Source organism: Vombatus ursinus, unplaced genomic scaffold (genome assembly GCF_900497805.2).
Source record: "Vombatus ursinus unplaced genomic scaffold, bare-nosed wombat genome assembly UNPS02014772.1, whole genome shotgun sequence".
Lineage (NCBI taxonomy): Eukaryota > Metazoa > Chordata > Mammalia > Diprotodontia > Vombatidae > Vombatus > Vombatus ursinus.
This window is the reverse complement of record NW_020954550.1, coordinates 15366812-15385327: the sequence shown is the minus strand read 5'-3', so window position 1 is coordinate 15385327 and position 18516 is coordinate 15366812. Positions and strand designations below refer to the sequence as shown.

General features: G+C 39.7%; 2 protein-coding genes across 6 annotated transcripts in view; one reads left to right on the top strand and one right to left on the bottom strand.

Annotated features, from left to right (window-relative positions):
* Positions 1-14960, bottom strand: part of LOC114044126 (DEP domain-containing protein 1B) — a 262877-nt gene extending 247917 nt beyond the window's left edge. The window contains exon 1 of one of the 5 annotated variants that reach the window (XM_027863435.1): positions 14808-14960. The gene's annotated coding sequence lies outside the window, so the exon portion shown is untranslated. Of the gene's footprint in view, positions 1-14013; positions 14105-14667; positions 14756-14786 lie in introns of those variants that run through there. The other 4 variants (XM_027863428.1, XM_027863429.1, XM_027863430.1 and 1 more) reach the window with 4 other exon arrangements.
* LOC114044127 lies at positions 14187-15092 on the top strand. The gene is made up of 2 exons (XM_027863436.1): positions 14187-14494; positions 14736-15092. Exons 1-2 carry the CDS (start codon positions 14240-14242, stop codon positions 15090-15092), a joined length of 612 nt encoding a protein of 203 aa, XP_027719237.1. The 5' UTR covers positions 14187-14239.
* Positions 15093-18516: the final 3424 nt, after the last annotated feature.

Genomic DNA, 18516 nt, shown 5'->3' with positions numbered 1-18516 from the left:
GGCTGGCTTGCCCTTCCTGTAAGCTGCAATTGGTAGGCAGTTAGCAGAGATGGTTGGACCCTTCTCTAAAGAAATTGAACCCTATCCTCCTCCCCAGTGATGACTGAGGGCTACACAGGAAGCAGGATCAGTGGTCACAGCAGGTTTCTGCACTTATCTGTCAGATGATGGCAGTTGGTCAGCAATTGTTACTAGTGGCAGCTAGGTGGCACAGTGGATAGAGTTCTGGGCCTGAGTTCAAATCTGACCTCAGACACTTACTAGCTGTGCAACTCTGAGCAAGTCACTTAACCCTGTTTGCCTCACTTTACTCATCTGTAAAATGAGCTGGAGATTTCAGGAAATGGCAAACTACTCCAGTATCTTTGCCAAGAAAATGCCAAATGGGGTCACAAAGAGTCAGATATTTCAGAATGACTGAATAGCAGCAGGTAAGGAAGGTGGGCCTTCTCTCCACATTGATTTTTTCCCTCCTCATTGATAGCTGTAGGGGATGGGGTGCTGGAAGCAGGTCTGGTGGCTTGATGGACATTGCTATTTTCAAGACTTTTGACTCAGGATCTTGTGCTGTCCCCATCAGGGTCTTAGGGGATATGGTGGTCAAGGTAGTGGTGGTAGCTTGACCTTTCCTTGTACCTGTTGCCTCCTGCCTCTCCCTCAGGGTAGCCCTGCTGCTTCAGCTAAGCTAGCTTGTCTGTCCTATGCTTCTATCTAAGCTCTTCTTGCTCCCTCCTGAGCTTAGCACAATGCCTGGCATACAGTAAGTGTTTAATAAATGTTTATGGACTGACCTCTAGAAAATACTTATTAAAGCCTAATCTAATCCATTAATAAACATTTACTTACTATGTGCCAAATGAGAAAGAATGAATAAGGGATAAAGGAAGAAAAAGAGAAAGTGAGATTGAATGTGAGAATAACGATGTCATGGAAACTACAGTGAGCGGTGATACAGGATCCCCAATTTCTATTCCCTACCTTATGTTCACTTACATAAACTTGGGTAAGGTACTTCTCTCAGGGGCTTGATTTTCTCACCTATAAAAGGAGCATGTGCAACTAAGTGATCTTTCAGGGCCTTTCCAACTCTAAGACTATGATTCTATAAGTCTTTAAAAATAAAAACATCACAGGTCATAGTAGAGACTCAGAAGTAGATTAAAGGAATTTAGGAGATACAGCTTACTTGTACCTCTGTCATTTTTGTCTTCCCACTGTATAACCTTGATCTGTTCTTGTAACTTATTCTTGTCAATCTAGAAAACAGGAGCTTATTATGCCTTCAATAAAGGCCCTTTAATTGTTGTTTGTGTCTAGAATTAGGAATGCTATGAAAGATTCCGCTTGCCAACTTCACTCATTGGTTCAAAGTCTTGAGGAATTTTTCAAATTTAAAGACTTTAGCTAATGCTGTAATACAAATTTTTGGCTTCCATTCATATGCTATTCATTAAAATCAGATAGGAACCTGCTCTAAACTCCCTAAAGGGACCTGCATCCTAGCACTATATTAAATCTAAAAGTCACCAGAATTCTAAGCAAAAACATCATTTAAAAATAAGGAGAATTGGCATTTTACCTAATATATTCCTACTCTAAACAATTTTCTTAACAGTTTATCTTCATTATTAGAGTCAGAGGAACAAGAAAAAGTCCTTAGAAATCACCACATTCACAGAATAGTCTCATGTTTGAATGATCAACATGCAGGGGAGCTTACATCACAAGGTGGTCTCATTTTCAAGTAGACACAGCTCCTTCAAAAACAAAGAATTGGTCCATTTTAAACTAAAGCATACTTTTAAAAATAGATACCTAAATTTCAAATGAATCACACAGTTTTTGATGTCTTCCTTCAATTTGTTTATCTGGAAGGTTATGAGTGTTTGTTAGTGGGTGGTAGAGTAAGGGACACGGAATTAAGAAGAGCTAGGTTTATTTGCTGTCTCTGACACACATCAGCAGTGTGAACCCTGGAGGAATTATTTCATCTTCATCTGCCTCAATTTTATCATTTTAAAAATGGGTATAATAGCACGTACAAAACTTATCTCATAGTATTAATGCTGAGGCTGAAAGATCATGTGATGCAAATTGGTTTGCAAACATTAGAGGGCTATTAAAATGTTAGTTATCTCTGTTACTAAGTCTTTACAGTATATTCTAATCTATATTTTAAAAGGGACAAAGGGGGTCATTCAGAAGAAATTAATCATCCCCTTGAACTTCTCAAAGTACCTTATTAGGTTTTTTTTTTAAAGTACTCATCACATTCCCCAATAAATAAGGGGTAAAAAGACATGAACAAATAGTTCTCCAAAGAAGAAATGCAAAATGCTGACAATCATAGGGAAAAATGCTCCAAATTCCTAATAATAAGAGAAGTGCTATTCATAAAACTCAGTTTTTTACCTTCACCCCAGCAAGTTGGCAAAAATGGCAAAGGAGGGATTGTGGAAAAAAAAAAACAGGCACTCAGATACAATGTAGGCAGAGCTATGAATTGGTCTAATCTTGCAGGAAAGCAATTGGGAATTATGATAAGAAAGTGAGGAAAACTTAGCCATGCCCTTTGGTCAATAGATCCCAAAGCTAGGGATACAATAAGATCAAAAGACAGAAACATACATACCAAAATACTTATAGCAGCACTTCTGGTAGTAGCAAACAACTGGAAACAAAGTAGATGTCCACTAATCCGAAAATGTCTGAACAAAGTGTAGTACTTGAATGTAGCAGACTATTAACTGCTCCGTAAGTTATAACAACTATGAAGAATACAGAGATATATGGAAAGATAACTGCTAATAAATAATAACTAACACATATATAGCACTTACTATGTGGCAGGCACTGAGCTAAGCACTTTACAATTATTATCTCCTTTAATCCTCACAATAATCCTGGGAGGTGGGTACTATTATTATCCGCATTTTACAGATGAGGAAACTGAAGCAAACAGGTGAAGTGACTTGCCCAGGTTGCACAGTTAGTAAGTGTCTGAAGCCTGTTTTGAACTGGTCTTAACTCCATGCCTGAAGCTCTATCCATTGTAACCCCTAGATTTCCATGAAGTAAAACAAGCAAGAACCCATAACAGACACAGTGACAACAGCAAAAACAAAATTGAATGTTACATGATCATAATGATCACACTCAACACCAAAGAAGGGAGAAAACACACCTCCTTCCCTCTTTGCTGAGGTGGAGGGACCATAGGTATGGAACACTACATATACTGTCAGATTCAGAGGTTGTGTTGATTAGTTTTGCTGAAATGCCCCTTTCCCTCTCTTTTTCATTCTTTCTTACAAGGGATGGCTCTCTTTGTAAGGGAGGGGAGAGTTATAGATTTGGAAATGAAGGTAGTGTAAAAACAACAATTAAAAAAAATAAACCAATAGATATTAACTAAATGCCTAACATGTGATGTTAAGTAAGCAGCCATAATTACTTAGATGAACTGATGAGGGGAAAAAAAATTTAAAATAAGGTTGATTGACCAAGGGTATAGATAGATGTAAATCATAAGGTCTCTTTAATTAGCTGCTTAAATGGTAAAAGTAACTACAAGTAACTTAAATGGTACAAGTTTTAATTTCTCAAGCCATGAGAATAGCTTTAAACAGACACATAGCTACAAGTAAAAGGAGAGATGAAACACCTAGGACATAAAAGTCCTCAAAAGGCACAGGCATGAGCAGTCCTCCAAAACACAATATTCAAAAAATATATCTATAGTTATTGTTAAGCACTGTATTTTTCTTACACAGCCTTTTCTCTCTTGTGATTACCTGAGTCCTGGTTCTCTGCTAAGTTCATTAATCCTCCAGTTTCTAGATCCCATTTACTAAAAAACAATGACACTGCCTCTCCCACCTCATCCCATCCCCCTTAGCCCCCAGGAACTTGGATAATGGTGATAAATTTGATTAGAGGTCATCTACTCATAAAATTTTCCTTCAGCAGCTGCTTCACTGAAGGTGTCAGGAGGAATTACAAGAGACTGTAAGAAGGTATCTAAGTCTAGAGGCAAGTTCATAGTGACAGAAAAATACAAAGCAATTTGCAAATAAGTGAAGTATAGTAATTACTATTAGGGCTTGGTTTCTTGTGGGGTTTCCCTTTCAGGACCTAAGTGCCTCTGGCCCCGGAGATAAACTAAGTCCTACAGAGTTCACTCCCAGCGCATGGAAAGTAGGAACAAGATATTAAAAGGGAAAAAGGGAGAGAGGCACACCAACCTGTAACTAACAACTTTAGAAACTGTCTGCTTTGGTGAAGAGAATGAACATTCTCTTTTTGGGAAGGAGTATGCCTTAATGGAAGAACTAGGTTCTGACAAAAGGAAATGACTTTAAGAGTAAGGACTATACTAGGCTGTCCTGCCCCAAACTCTGAAAATCAGTGATGCTCTAGGACAGGAGTGGGGAACCTGCAGCCTCGAGGCTATATGTGGCCCTCAAGGTCCTTGAGTGATGCCTTTTGACAGAGTCCAAGTTTTACATAACAAATTCTTTTATTAAGGTAATTTGTTCTGTGAAGTTTGGATTCAGTCAAAGAACCACACTTGAGGGCCTAGAGGGCCATGTGGCCTTGAGGCCCCACCAGCATATTCATGCTAGAAGGACCTTTGAGAATATCTGGTCCTATGCCTTCATTTTACAATCCAGGAAAATAAAGCAAAAGGAAATTAAGGTCACAGAGAAGGCAGAATCTGGATCAGAATCCAGACATATTCAGGAGAACCTTCATTAAATCTAAGATTCATGTTATACTCTACGTGCATGTGTATATGTGTGTCTATGCATGTGTGAGTGTGGCTATGTGTGTGAGTGTGTATGTGTGTATGTGTGTACATGTGTATGTCTGAGTATGTATGTATGTAGATGCGCAAATGTGTGCATGTGTGTGTGTATATGTGAGTGTGTGTGTGTATGTGTGTATGTGTGTAAACAAGGAATGGAGGTTTTGGAAGAAAAACTTTTCTAAAGAAAAAAACATGAAATTAATGTGAAGAACAGCAAATACATATATAAAAAAACCATGAGATCTTTCCTGTAGAGCTTTATATTAAAGTCAGTTCTTGACACTTCTTTATCTGTGCTACAAATGGTTCCATAACTCAGACTTCTTACTGTCATCTATTCACTTATTTATTGAGCATTTCCAGCATGTAAGGCAATGGAAGGAATGAATAAAGCTGTCCTCAAAGGAACTTACAGCATTTTTCTCTAAATAAAAAGAATATATGTGTATCTGTATGTATGTATGTATATATACATATACACACACACATCACACATATGTATGTATATCTTAAATGCCTCCCCAATTTTTTATGGGTATTTGTTAAATACAAATAAGAGAAACAATATGGAGTACCTATTTGGTGCCAGGAAGACTTAAGTCCTAAATCCAGCCTTTGATAAGTACTATTCATTTGACCCTGGGCAAGTCATATAACCTCTCATTGTCCTTAGACAATTCTCTGAGGCTCTAAGTTAGAGTTACAGACATGTTTCAGTGAAGGGAATTTATACATTGAGAGATTCCTACACAGGTGAAATCATAGGTCATATATGTGTGTATGTGTATGTGTGTATACATATGAATATGTATATATAATGAGAGACAGACAGACAGTATGACAGACAAAAAAAGAAATTAGGAAATATTTCAGAGAAAGATTACAAGGTCAGCCACTCACAATTCATTAAACCAGTACAAATTAGGCACGTGTGGTGATGATTTGCATGTAAGTACTGATTTATTACAAATTCTTAGCCTAGGGACCCCAGCTTTGGAAGAACATTTTCAAATATATGCCAAATCAAACAGTTGTCACTTATATACTTATGTACTTCTTTTCATGCATAGCATAATATGGTTAAGTTTAACACTAACCAGTCACTAACTTTGTAAACTTACATTTTGAATAAACTTTATATCTCAAAGAACAGAAAAAAGTAAGTGTTATACATGGGTTTTGTTTTTTCCATATTAAAGATATGAGCTTCTAAGATGATTTTTAACTTAATCTGAATGAATAAACACTACTAAGTTTTTGTGTAATTACCATTTCTCTGAATGCAATGAAATGCATTTTGCAATAATACCTCTATCAACAAAGGTGATGCATCCCAAGGACTAACTTCTTTTTTTCAAAACTTCTATTACTAAGAGTAGAATGCATATGGAAGGTATAGGGATGTATTCTAGGATACCAAATAAGGAGATGGGAGTGGAGGGCGGGGAGATTTATATTGATGAGAGCTGATTGAGGCCAGTCAAGTCAATCAGTCAACAAGCAACCACTCCAGTATCTTTGCCAAGAAAACCCCAAAAGGGGTCATGAAGAATCGGACACAACTGAAAAATGACTGAACAATAACTGTGCTAAGTGTTGGGGCTATAAAGGAAGGGGAAATATAAAGGAAAATATAATTAAATAGTGACTAAAATGTCAGATGTGTCAGAAAATATAATATATGGATCATAGATTTATTGCTGAAAGAAACTGTGATCCAATACCCTTATTTTACAGATGGGGTAATTGTCCAAGATCACAGATGAAAGTTTAAGTAGAAGAACCAGAATTTGAATCCAGGTCAATTTAAAAATTGCTCTCTGACTCCCAATCTAGAACTCTTTCCACTGTACCACCTCCATCCTCTAGTCTTGAAACAGAAAGAAGGGAAGGTTTCAGCCACAAGTCCAGAGCATGCCCTCGGGGCAGCGGCTGTGTCCTGAGCTTCCGGCCCACAGACTGAGGGGGAATCGAATGGCTGATCAGAGGGGGATTGCAAGGATCTCTTTGCCAGGGCTGAGGCAGAGCTCTCTTGCTCTGCTGGTGCTTGGATCTGAGTCACAGTTCTGAGGGGCAGTCCTGGGGTGAGGAAGAGTGCTGGCGTGGTGGAGTTTGTCGTGGCGGTAGAGAGGGAACACCTCGCCCCTTATCATAGCACTTTGGAAGAACTGACACTTTTCAGGTCCCTAGAAGTAGCTCTGAAAACAGCTGTACAAACCCCCAAAGCTTGGGACAGTACATTCTCCACATTGGAAATAGACTCTTAACAAAGAGTTTAAAACTCAAGTAACTGGTTGGGATCATGAGCAGGCAGCGCAAGAAGAGTCAGACTATATTATTTTACTTTGGTGACAAACAAGATCAAAACATACAACCAGAAGAAAGCAAAGTCAAAGCTCCTACATCCAAAACTTCCAAGAAAAATATGAATCAGTCCCAGGCCTTGGAAGAGCTCAAAAGGGATTTTGAGAAGCAAGTAAGAGAAGTAGAGGAAAAACTGTGAAGAGAAATGAGAGTGATGCAAGAAAATCATGAAAAGCAAGTTAACAGCTTGCTAAAGGAGACCCAAAAAAATACTGAAGAAAATAACACCTTAAAAAATAGCCTAACCCAAATGGCAAAAGAGGTCCAAAAAGCCAACAAAGAGAAGAATGCCCTAAAGAGCAAAATTGGACAAATGGAAAAGGAAGTCCAAAAGCTTACTGAAGAAAATACTTCCTTAAAAATTAGAATAGAGCAATTGGAAGCTAGTGACTTTATGAGAAATCAAGACACTGTAAAACAAATCCAAAAGAATGAAAAATTAGAAAACAATGTGAAATATCTCATTGGAAAAACAACTGACCTGGAAAATAGATCCAGGAGAGAGAGCTTAAAAATTATTGGACTATCTGAAAGCCATGATCAAAAAAAGAGCCTAGACATCATCTTTCAAGAAATGATCAAGGAAAACTGCCCTGATATTTTAGAACCAGAGGACAAAATAGAAATTGAAAGAATCCACTGATCTCCTACTGAAAGAGATCCCCAAAGGAAAACTCCTAGGAATATTGTAGCCAAATTCCAGAGCTCCCAGGTCAAAAAAAAAAAATGAACTATTTCATTAATTCCATTCTCCCAATCCTGCCATCCTGCAACCAACAAATACAAAATCTGTCTTAGGTCCTATTTCCATTAAGCCTTTACAGAACAATCAAGTCCATACTGATTTTTCCTGATTTGTCATCTCCCATGGATTTATTGTAAATATCACACATTTTGTCATTTAATTATGTTTACTAATACTTCTAGATATGGAACTCCTGTGTCCCTATAATAATAGCTCCAATTGCTATAGCACTTTGAGGAAGTAGCTATTAACACAGGCAATAATAATAATAGCTAGAATTTATATAGCACTTTAAGGTTTGCAAAGCACTTTATAAACATCTCATTTTATCCTTTCACCACCCTGGGAGATAAATGCTATTCTTATCCCCATTTTACAGATGAGGAAATTGAAGCAGGCAGAGGTTAAATGATTTGCCCAAGGTCACACAAGTAAATAAGTAAGCCCACATTTGAACTCAGGTCTTCTTGGACCTGACTGACCTCTAGGTCTATTCAGAGAGTCAGTTTAGTCATTAATCATTTATTAAGTGTCTACTATCAAATGAGATGTTTGTCTAGTGCTTATCACAGTACCTATCACTTAGCAGGTGATTAATAAATGTTTGTTTCCTTCCCACTCCAACTACGTGTCAGGCACTGTGCTAAGTGTTGGGGATATAAAGAAAAGGCAAAAAACAACAAACAAACCCAGCACACACACACACACACACACACACACACACAGAGTTGCTACTCTCAAGCAGCTCGGGCCTCCAGCTCATGGGGGAGACAGCATGAAAACAGCTAGGTACAAGCATAGATACAAGAAAAATTGGAGATAATCAGCAGATAGAAGGTGCGAGAATTAAGAGGGATTGGGGAAAGGATTTTAGCTGGAACTTGAAGGAAGTCAGGGAAGCCAGGAGATGAAGATGAGGAGGAAAAACATTCCCGTTATGGGGGACAAGTTTTAAAGCATTTTCCCACATTTTCCTCCTCTATGATGTGAATAGTACAAGCAGTATCATCCCTATTTCACAGATGAAGAAGCTGAGATTCAGAGAGATGAAGTGAATTGCCCAGTGTCACTCAGCTTTTAACAGCCAGAGCCAAGATTCCAACCTCAGTGCTCTAGAACAGTGGTTGTCAAGCACAGGGCAGGGCTACTATACCAGATTAAAAGATAAATAGGAATTATTTAACAAAACAAATACAAATACAACAAAATATAGATAAGGTCAACATGTGGTTTTCTAAGTCAATATGTGCCTGAAGGGAGCTTTAGCTATAGGTTACTGGTCTCATTTCTATTTGAGTCTGACACCACTTTTCTAGAAAAGGCATATCACAAAATTATTTTGAACAGTCCACAGTATTTAGTCAGCATAGTCCTAGACAAGCATTAGCTTGAACAGAACAGAACAGAACGGCCAGTACCTACACACAATACACATACATGCAGACAAGATTTTTCTGCCTCTGAAATATCATTATCTGTATATGCATCAGCACTACCTTCCTGACCTTCCAAGTCCATGGCATCATGACAATGCCTTTCTCTCCTTGACTTGACACATCAAAAGCTGACTCTTAAGGCATTTTCCTCTCAAGCTGTAGATGGTACTTAAGAGCAAAACAGGCAAGCCCAGCCAACTCTTCACACAGCCAAAGCCTGCTTCCATTAGACAGCTCCTAGCAGCTACAGAACTCTCTCTACTCCAATGACTTCCAAACAGTAAATATAGAGCCAGTCACTATCATCTTTAATGTTAGTGCCTTCTAAGATCATCTCCAATTTATCTTGTGTACATTAAACTGTGAGCTCCTTGAGAGCAGGAAATGAGTTGTTTTTTTTGGGGGGGGGGGAGTTGGAGTGGACTTTTCCCCTCCTTCCTTTATAGCCCCAACACTTAGCACAGTTATTGTTCAGTCATTTTTCAGTCGTGTCTGACTCTTCGTGACCCCTTTTGGGATTTTCTTGGCAAAGATACTGGAGTAGTTGATTGACTTGACTGGTCTCAGTCAGCTCTCATCCAACTCTACCTGAAGTGACCCCTCTCCTTATTGCACTCTGCTCTATTAATTTCAAGCAGCCAGGGCACTCCCCACTCTTTCTGTCTCCTTTCCTTCTCTCTTCACATGGTGGCCACATCTTCCCTGTGGCTTCCATTGATCTGGCTTCTAATGCTTCAAATCAGGGCCTCTTTATATGTAGTGATCAGTCTCTATGGATGAAAATCTCCAAACCCACATGTCTGTCAGGTATAACATAAATAATTATTATGCAGTAATCCCCAAACAGTTATATTATCTATATTTTCCTCAGTTATAACCTTTAAAACTCTGAAAACAATCATATGTTAATAAGCTAATGGGAAACAATGCAATGCAACCTTTGTGCAGTGTTCATGCCATTGAAGCATGATTTTCATCTTGAGGCTCTCCTCAAGCATTTGTATCTGAGAGATTGTGTTCTCCTTAAACCGCTTTCAACTGCGTTTCTCATGCAAATTCAAAATGAACAGAACCAGGAGAAAATTGAATACAGTAACAACAATATTGTTTTAAGAATGACTTTGAGTGAATAAGTCATTTTAATATTATAGACATCCAAATTAATTATAAAGGATATATGAAGAAAGATACTATCTGCATCCAGAGAAAGAACTGATATATAGATGTATAGAATAATTTTACATACATACATACATATGTGTGTGTGTTTGTAAATACCTATTTGACAATAGGAGCCATCTGGGGTGGGGAGGGAAGAAAAAAAGAAGAAAAGAAAAAAGAAATAAGAAATTTACATAATTTTATTATATATTTATAGCAAGTTATACATAATAGACTTGCAGTTTAATGTGCACTCTTTTCTATTATACTATGTTATGGAAAAGTTTATTTTATTCCATAAATTAAAAATAAAATTAAATAAAATAAAAAATGTCTTTCCACCCCCTTTATAGTTAATAAAAACATCCGATATGAAAACGGCAATCTCTTACACAAAGCAGCTTTAGAGGAGAAGGCAGCAGCTGGGAGAGCTAGATGGTTCCCTCATACATGAGATGCTCTTTCTCCTCATCTCTGCCTCCTGGCTTCCTATAGGAAGCCTTTCCCAATCCCTCTTTATTCTTATGCCTTCTCTCTGTTCATCCCATACACAGTTTATTTGTACAGAGCTGTTTGCAGGCTGATTCCTCCATTAGATTGTCTGCTCCTCAAAAGCAGGGATAGTCTTCTGCCTTGCTTTGTATATTCAGTGCTTAGCACAGTGCCTGGCTGATTTCAGGCCCTTAATAAATGCTTATTGGCTGACTAACTGGTGTTTGCCAACTCTTTCTCTGCTTTCTCAGATCTAGTTCAGGTCCACATTGGACCTCATGCCTAGAAGTGGTAAGATTCCTCCCTGATCTCCCTGATCCAATTCATTCTTCTCATGCCTTCAACAATAACCTTTCCCATAGTTTTCATTAACTCCCCAACTCAAGAAATTACTGTGGTTCTGTTTTAGTCCTTATCTAAACAAAACTCATCAACTTAATTTTCAAAGGCAAAGAGACCAATGAAGAAGCTATTATGGTAGTCCAGAAAAGGAAAATTAGGGCCTGAATTGGGGTTGTGACAGCATGATTAAAGAGTAGGGGACCTATGAAAGATGTGGACCCAACATGACTTGGACACTGACTGGATCTGGAAACAAATGGAGAGGGAAGAGTCAAGGATGATTCTGAAATTTGGAGTTTTGGAGGATGGTGGGCAATGCCACTCTAGAAATAGGGATGTTGGGAGAAGGGAAAGATTTTGAAACCAACATTAGTTTCAGATGTGTTAATTTTGAGATAGTGGAAGACTACACAGATGAAGATGCTGAACATAGAGTTGGAGATTCAGGAATGAAGCTAGGAAAGAGACTAGTATCCACGGTACTGGAGATCATCTATATAAAAGCAATAATGGAAAGAATCCTCTTCATGCTCTCTCCTTTCTAGTCAAACTGTCATGAGAGCCCTCTCCAGCCATTACCCAAGCTGTTCCCTTGCTTGGAAGGCAATTCCACTTCACTTTTGTCTTTCATCTTAGGCTTTCTACAAAGCACTGTTCAAGTACCACTTCTTACTTGATAACCCCAGTTATTAGCACTCTTTCCCTCTTGAAATGATTTTCATTTTATATATCCTTGTTATTTCCTTGTGTTCATATTATATCCCCCAAGTAGAATGTAAGTTCCTTAAGGGCAGGGACTTTTTAGCTTTTTGTCTCCAGGTCCTAGCACAGTGCCTAGAACACAGTAGACATTTAATAGTTTTTGGTAAACTAAATGGGAGTGGATGCAATTACCAAGGGAAAGAAAAGAGGGTTAAAGGCAGAATTTTTGAGGGACACTCATGGCTAGTTGGTAGGAGGAGTAATTAGCCAAAGATGAAACTGGTAGACATGTAAGAAAACCAGGAGAGAGCAGTGTTAGGAAAGTAAAGGGAGAAGAGGGCACCAAGAAGAAAGGAGAGGTTGGTGCTAACAGTACAGGCAATATTATCAGCCAATTTGCTTGAAATAGAGGGTGCAAATAAGAGTGAGGTGGGAGATGAGGCAGGAAAGGTATTTTAAAGCCATATTTTGGAGTGCCTTGGACATGAAGCTATGGAGTTTGGACTTAATTCTGTAAGATGTAGAGATATTGGACTTCTTAATGCAGGAGAGTTTCATGCACAAACCTGGTTTTTGAATAATCTGGAAGTGGTGATTAGGATAAATTGGACTGGGAGACTCCAGGCTGGGAGACCAATTAGGAGACTATTGAAACAGTTCACATTCAAGGTAATTAACAGTAATAGAATGGATAGGAATAGTAGAAAAGGGAGGAATGGATGAAAGAAACATTACAATGGAATCAACAATACTTAGATAATTGGAGATGAGGCGTAGGGGAGCAGACTAAAGTAAGAGAAAGAGTCAAAGATGGCTCCAAGCTTTCAAATATTGGTAACTGTGAGAATAGGTAGGGCCACTGAGAAATAGAGAGTCCAGAGGGGAAGTTTGTTTTGGGAGGAAAGATGAATGGAATTCCATTTCATAAAGGTTGATTTCTTGATGATATTGGAACAATCCAAATCAAAATTTCCAGAAGGCAGCTGGAGATGCTGCAGTGTAATTCAGGAAGAAAATCAGGGCAACAAAGGTAAATAAGAGGATTATCAAGAAGAGGTAGTTGAAATCATGAACTTGGATGAGACCACCACAGGGAAAGAACATATAGAGAAAGTCTGTAGCAGATGCCTGAGTCTTGGACTAAATGAATTCAGGGAGGAATGGGGGGAAAATGAAGCCAGGGAATCCAAAGAAGTAGAAAGAGAACCAAAACAGTGATTTTGAGAAACCACAAAAAGAGAAACCAAAGGAAGAGAAGGAAGGGAGAGTTAATAGTTTTTTTTTTTTTTTAAACAGCAGGATGGTCAACAAAGAGCACTAAGAAAAAGGCCACTTGATTTGGCAATAAGCAAGGTGGTTGGTGACCTTGGAGAGGGCAATTTCAATAGGGTTGGAACAAGAAGCCAGACTTCAAGGGGATGAAGGTAGAATGTGTTAAGAAAATTAGAAAGAGCCCCAAGTACAAAACATTCTTTTTAAAGAAAGTTTGTGGTAAATAAAAATATGTGTCATATATCCCTTTAAGGCTTACAAATTGCTTCCCACCCATTTATCAAAGGGGGTAGAATAACAGGATGGAGCCTTAGTGTGATAAGTAGCACCAAGTGAAAATATATCCAAGATAAGGGAGACACCAGCAAGTTTAGGGCGGAGAGAAAGGATTCAATGGGGAGGAATACTTCTTTGGAGAAAGGTTTTAAATTGTTTTGAGTACTTGGTTTAGGCAATTAGGTTGTGAGCTTCTCAAAGACTGATTATATTTTTATACATACTACATTCTTCTACTGTACCTAAGACAATGTTGTGCACATAGGAGACACGAAATATTTAACAAAATAAAAGTTGGATGACTAGAAGGCACTTTTCCTTACCCAAGAACTTGGAAGGAAAAAAAAAAGCAAAAACTCTTTACCTATTTCCTATCTCTGGCACGACCAGTTTTACAAGTAAAAACTACTCACGATGATCCTTCTCCGGCCAGCAAAAGCTACCAGTACAGGATGCAGTTCGGGGAGCCAAAGAAACAGTACCCAGCGCCAAGTGCAACGCCCAAGTGGATTCCGGGCTGCCGGAACACAAAAGGACCAGGAAAAGGAAGGAAGCTAGGGAATTCTGACAATCCAGAGAGCTCACACTTAGGGGCAAAAGTGAGGGCAAGAGTGTGCCCTTCATTAGTACGGTCAAATTATGACGACCTCTGTACTTCAAGGGCAAACCCTACTGAGTGCCTCTCCTCTCCCGGGATCCACGCGGTTGGAAGCCTGGTGCAGGAGCCGTGCGGGGGCACTCCATAGAGGGAGAAACCTGCCATCCCGGAACCGAGGGAACTTCCTACCAAGCTCCCCTCCACCGGAGGACTACAATATCAATCTGTCAATTGATACCCTTGGGACAGTAACTACCGGAGGAAGAGAGGAGAGCTGGCGTGCGCCACAAATGAAGGTTTGGTCCCCCGGCTCCCCAACCCCACCCTGCTAGCAGCAGAACCACGGGACCTTCAGCTGAGAGAAGGGCCTCCTCTCTTTTCAAAGCCGTAGTAAAAAGTGGGTCTCATCCTGGTGCAGGGACCCCATTCCTATTCACCCCGAAACCCAGGCATTTCAATCCCAGGGCACCTGGATTCTCAGAGCTTCCAGGTTCCTCCAGATCACTCTGTTCACCTCTCCTCCCTCTCCTCGCCCAGGTCCCAAATCTTGGAGGGAGATTCCGCTCCCGAAGAAAGTTCATTTCCTACCCAAAGGAGAGTAGCACTCACTGGCTGGCGCTGGGTGGAGCGGAGCAGGGCACAGAAGAGAAGACGCCGGGGTCGAGCGCTAGTCTTGGGAACCGAGGCAGAGCCGGAGAGAAGCGCAGCGGAGCGCACACTACAGGATTTAAGGGAGTTGCTCAGCCGACCTCCACACAGCGGCCCCTGCCGCCCTCACAGAGGACCAGTGAGAGAGGGGGAAAAAAAAAAAAGAAAGAACAAGAAAAAGGGGGAGGAGAAAAACCAGTTAAGGGAGTCACTTGCCCTGCCCTCCCTCCCACCCCTGGAGCGTGACAACTGGGGCGGTGCAGCCCAGCCCAGCCTGCCGGGGCGCGGCCAGGTACCGGGTGAGAGAAAGAGAGAGAGAGACCTCGTGGGGGCCCCAGCTCCAAAGGGAACAGGCAGAGAGCGGGGCCTCTGGCAGGCCTTCAGCGAGACGGCTGCAGCCAAGGAATATCGACAACCTTCCTGGAACTTGAAGTCAAATCGCTCACATTTCCCAGAACAGAACTGTGCGGAGCAGGGAACAAACAGCTTCTGTTTAAGATATTCTAGGTTATGTGTTAATAATATTTCTCCTGATCGATTTATGTATTCATTTGTTTTGAACTAAAATGCCACCACTTGAGATCTTCTTGGTGCTTATAGCCATCCCTTGTAAATGTGAACGACCTCAGATGTACAGTGTAGGGGAATGTGAAATGGAAAAGATCTGGCTGGATCCATTCACTTATTCAGCATCTACTATGTGCCAGGTTCTTTGCTAGGCCTGAGACTACAAACAGAAAATAATACTGCTTTCAAGAGGCTTATACTCTAAAGGGGGAAGCATACATGAAAATAACCAGGTAATATAATATCTAGATCTAAATCTATAGCTATATTGATAGATCACAATATAGCCACAAATAGGTCTATAGATCTATACCATAGATTATAGCCATAGCTCAATAGATGGATAGATACAACAGATATAAATACAGATATAGAATGCACCTAGTTATTTTCATGATGGATTCCCCCTTTATAATAAAGGTAAGTTTATAGATATAGATGTAGATATAGAGATGTATAGATATAGATAGTATATGGGAGACACTAGCAGTTGTCTGAGAGGAACTGGGAGAGGTCTACTGATGACTGTGAGATTTGATCTGAGTCTTGAAGGAAGCCTGTGAAACTCAAAGGAAGAGGTGAAGAGGAGAAGCATTCCAGGCGGGACCGCCAGTACCAAGGCTTACAGAGAAACAGGTGGAGCTGAAGTGGGAGAAGCAGTAAGAAAGTCAGCATAGATGGATCCTAGAGTGCTTGAAGGACAGAGTAAAGTGTAACAAGATTGTAAAGGTAGAAAGGTTCCAGGTCATAAAGAGTATCTTTTAATTTTTTAAAATAGATTTTACTGATACCTTTTGTTTTTTACATTACCTAAATTTTTCCCTTATATTTTATATTTTCCCTCTCCCTCTCCCAACCACACATCCATCTCATATAACATAAATTTTTTTTTAAAGAAAAAGAGGAAGAAAAGAAAAAAATCAGCAAAACTAATGAATAATTTTTTTTCATAATGTAACTATACGTAATGCTCTGTACTCTTGGGCCCCTTACTCTGCCGGTGAGTTAGGGGAAGGTGTATTCTTATACTTCTTCTTCTAGCTCTGCTCCTTTGCAGTCTTATAACATTCATTTTCATTTCTCTTGCAGTTTGTTTTTCTTTCTATTTATATTGTTGTAATGGAAGTTGAGAGAGTACAGGACCTGGAGTCAGGAAGATTCATCTTCCTGAGTTCAAATCTGGCCACAGACACTTCCTAGCTATATGACCCTGGGCAAATAATTTTATCCGGTTTGCCTCAGTTTCCTCATCTGTAAAATGATCTGGAGAAGGAATGGCAAACCACTTCAGTATCTTTGCCAAGAAAATCCCAGATGGGGTCACAAAGAGTTGACACAACTAAACAACAACAACAACAGCAAATTATTGGATATATTGTTTCCTGACTCTGCTTATTTGACTTTGTTATGAAGATCTCTAAATGCCAAATTTAGGAATTTAGGTGTCATCATAGAGGTAATAGGGCACTCCTGGAGTTTATTGGAGGGAAGAGGGGTACCATGGTCAGACCAAAGTTTTTTAAAAAGTCACTTTAGCAGCTAAATGAAGAATGGATTGGGTTGGGAACAGAGCCTTGAAGTAGTGGGGAGGGGTCAGTTATGAGGTAATAGTACACAAAAGGGTGATGAGGGCCTGAATTCAGGTGGTAGCTCTGTGAATGAAAAGAATAGAACACATAAAAGAAATGATATGAAGGTAGAAATGACAAAATTTCATGATAGACTGAATATGTGATATGAATGAGAGTGAGGTCTCAAGGATGACGTGAAAATTGCAAGCCTGGGTGACTGAGAAAATAGTAGTGCCCCCAATAGGTGTTTTAAAAGTTTCAAAGAAGGGAGGGTTTTGAGGGAAAAAAATGTTGAGTTCTATTTTGGACATATTTGTTTTTGTGATACCTGAAATATATCCAATCAAAGGCATTTGGTGATGCAGAACGGTGCACCCATAAGAACTAATGAGATCATCAAGTGACATAGTATAAAGGAAAAAGAGAAAGAGGGCTTAGGACAGAGCCATGGGGACTACCATGGTTAGAGGGCATGATGGATAAAGAACCAATAAAGGATATTGAGAAGGAGCAGTTAGAAAGAGAAGAAGGAGAGAGTAGTGTCCCAAAACTTGGAGGCAAGAGTATCCAGCCAGAGGTGATCAGTAATATCAAAAGCTGCAGAGAGGTCAAGAAGAATTGAGAAAAGGCTATTAGATTTGGCAAATAAGAGCTTTTTTAAAAATTTTGGCGCAGTGGATAGAGCCCCGGCCCTGAAGTCAGGAGGACCTGAGTTCAAATCCGGCCTCAGAGCAAACACTTGACACGTACTAGCTGTGTGACCTTGGGCAAGTCACTTAACCCCAATTGCCTCACTAAAAAAAAAAAAAATTTTGGAGAGGGGCAGCTAGGTGGCACAGTAGATAGAGCACCGGCCCTGAAGTCAGGAGGACCAAAGTTCAGATCAGGCCTCAGACTACCCACTTGTCACTTACTAGCTGTGTGACCCTGGGCAAGTCACTTAACCCCAATTGCCTAAAAAAAAAAAAAAATTAGAGAAAGCAATTTCAGTTGAATGGTGAAACCAGAAGCCAAATTGTGGAGGGTTTAAAAAGAAAGTGAGAGGCAGCTAGATGGCGAAGAGGATAGAGCACCAGCCCTGGATTCAGGAGGACCTGAGTTGAAATCTGGCCTCAGACACATAACACTTACTAGCTGTGTGACCCTGGGCAAGCCACTTAATCTTATTGCCAAGCCAAAAAAAAGAAGAAGAAGAAGAAAGCGGGAAGACAAGAAATAGAGGCCACTTGGCATAGATGATTTTCTATTTAGTCACAAAGTGGAGGAAAACAATAGAACCATGGCTGGCAAAGATAGTTGGATCAAGAAAGGTTTTGTTTGTTTGTTTGTTTGTTTGTTGTAAGCTAGGGGAGACATGGATATGTTTATAGACAGGAGGAAAGGAGTAAGAAGATAGGGAGAGATTAAAAATAAGACTGAGGATGATAATGAGAAAATGGGATAGAATGGAATCAAAGGTACAAGAAGGTTTGGTCTAGGCAAGGAAGAAAGGGCCACTTCCTCCTTCCCTCGTTTTTTATTTACAACACATC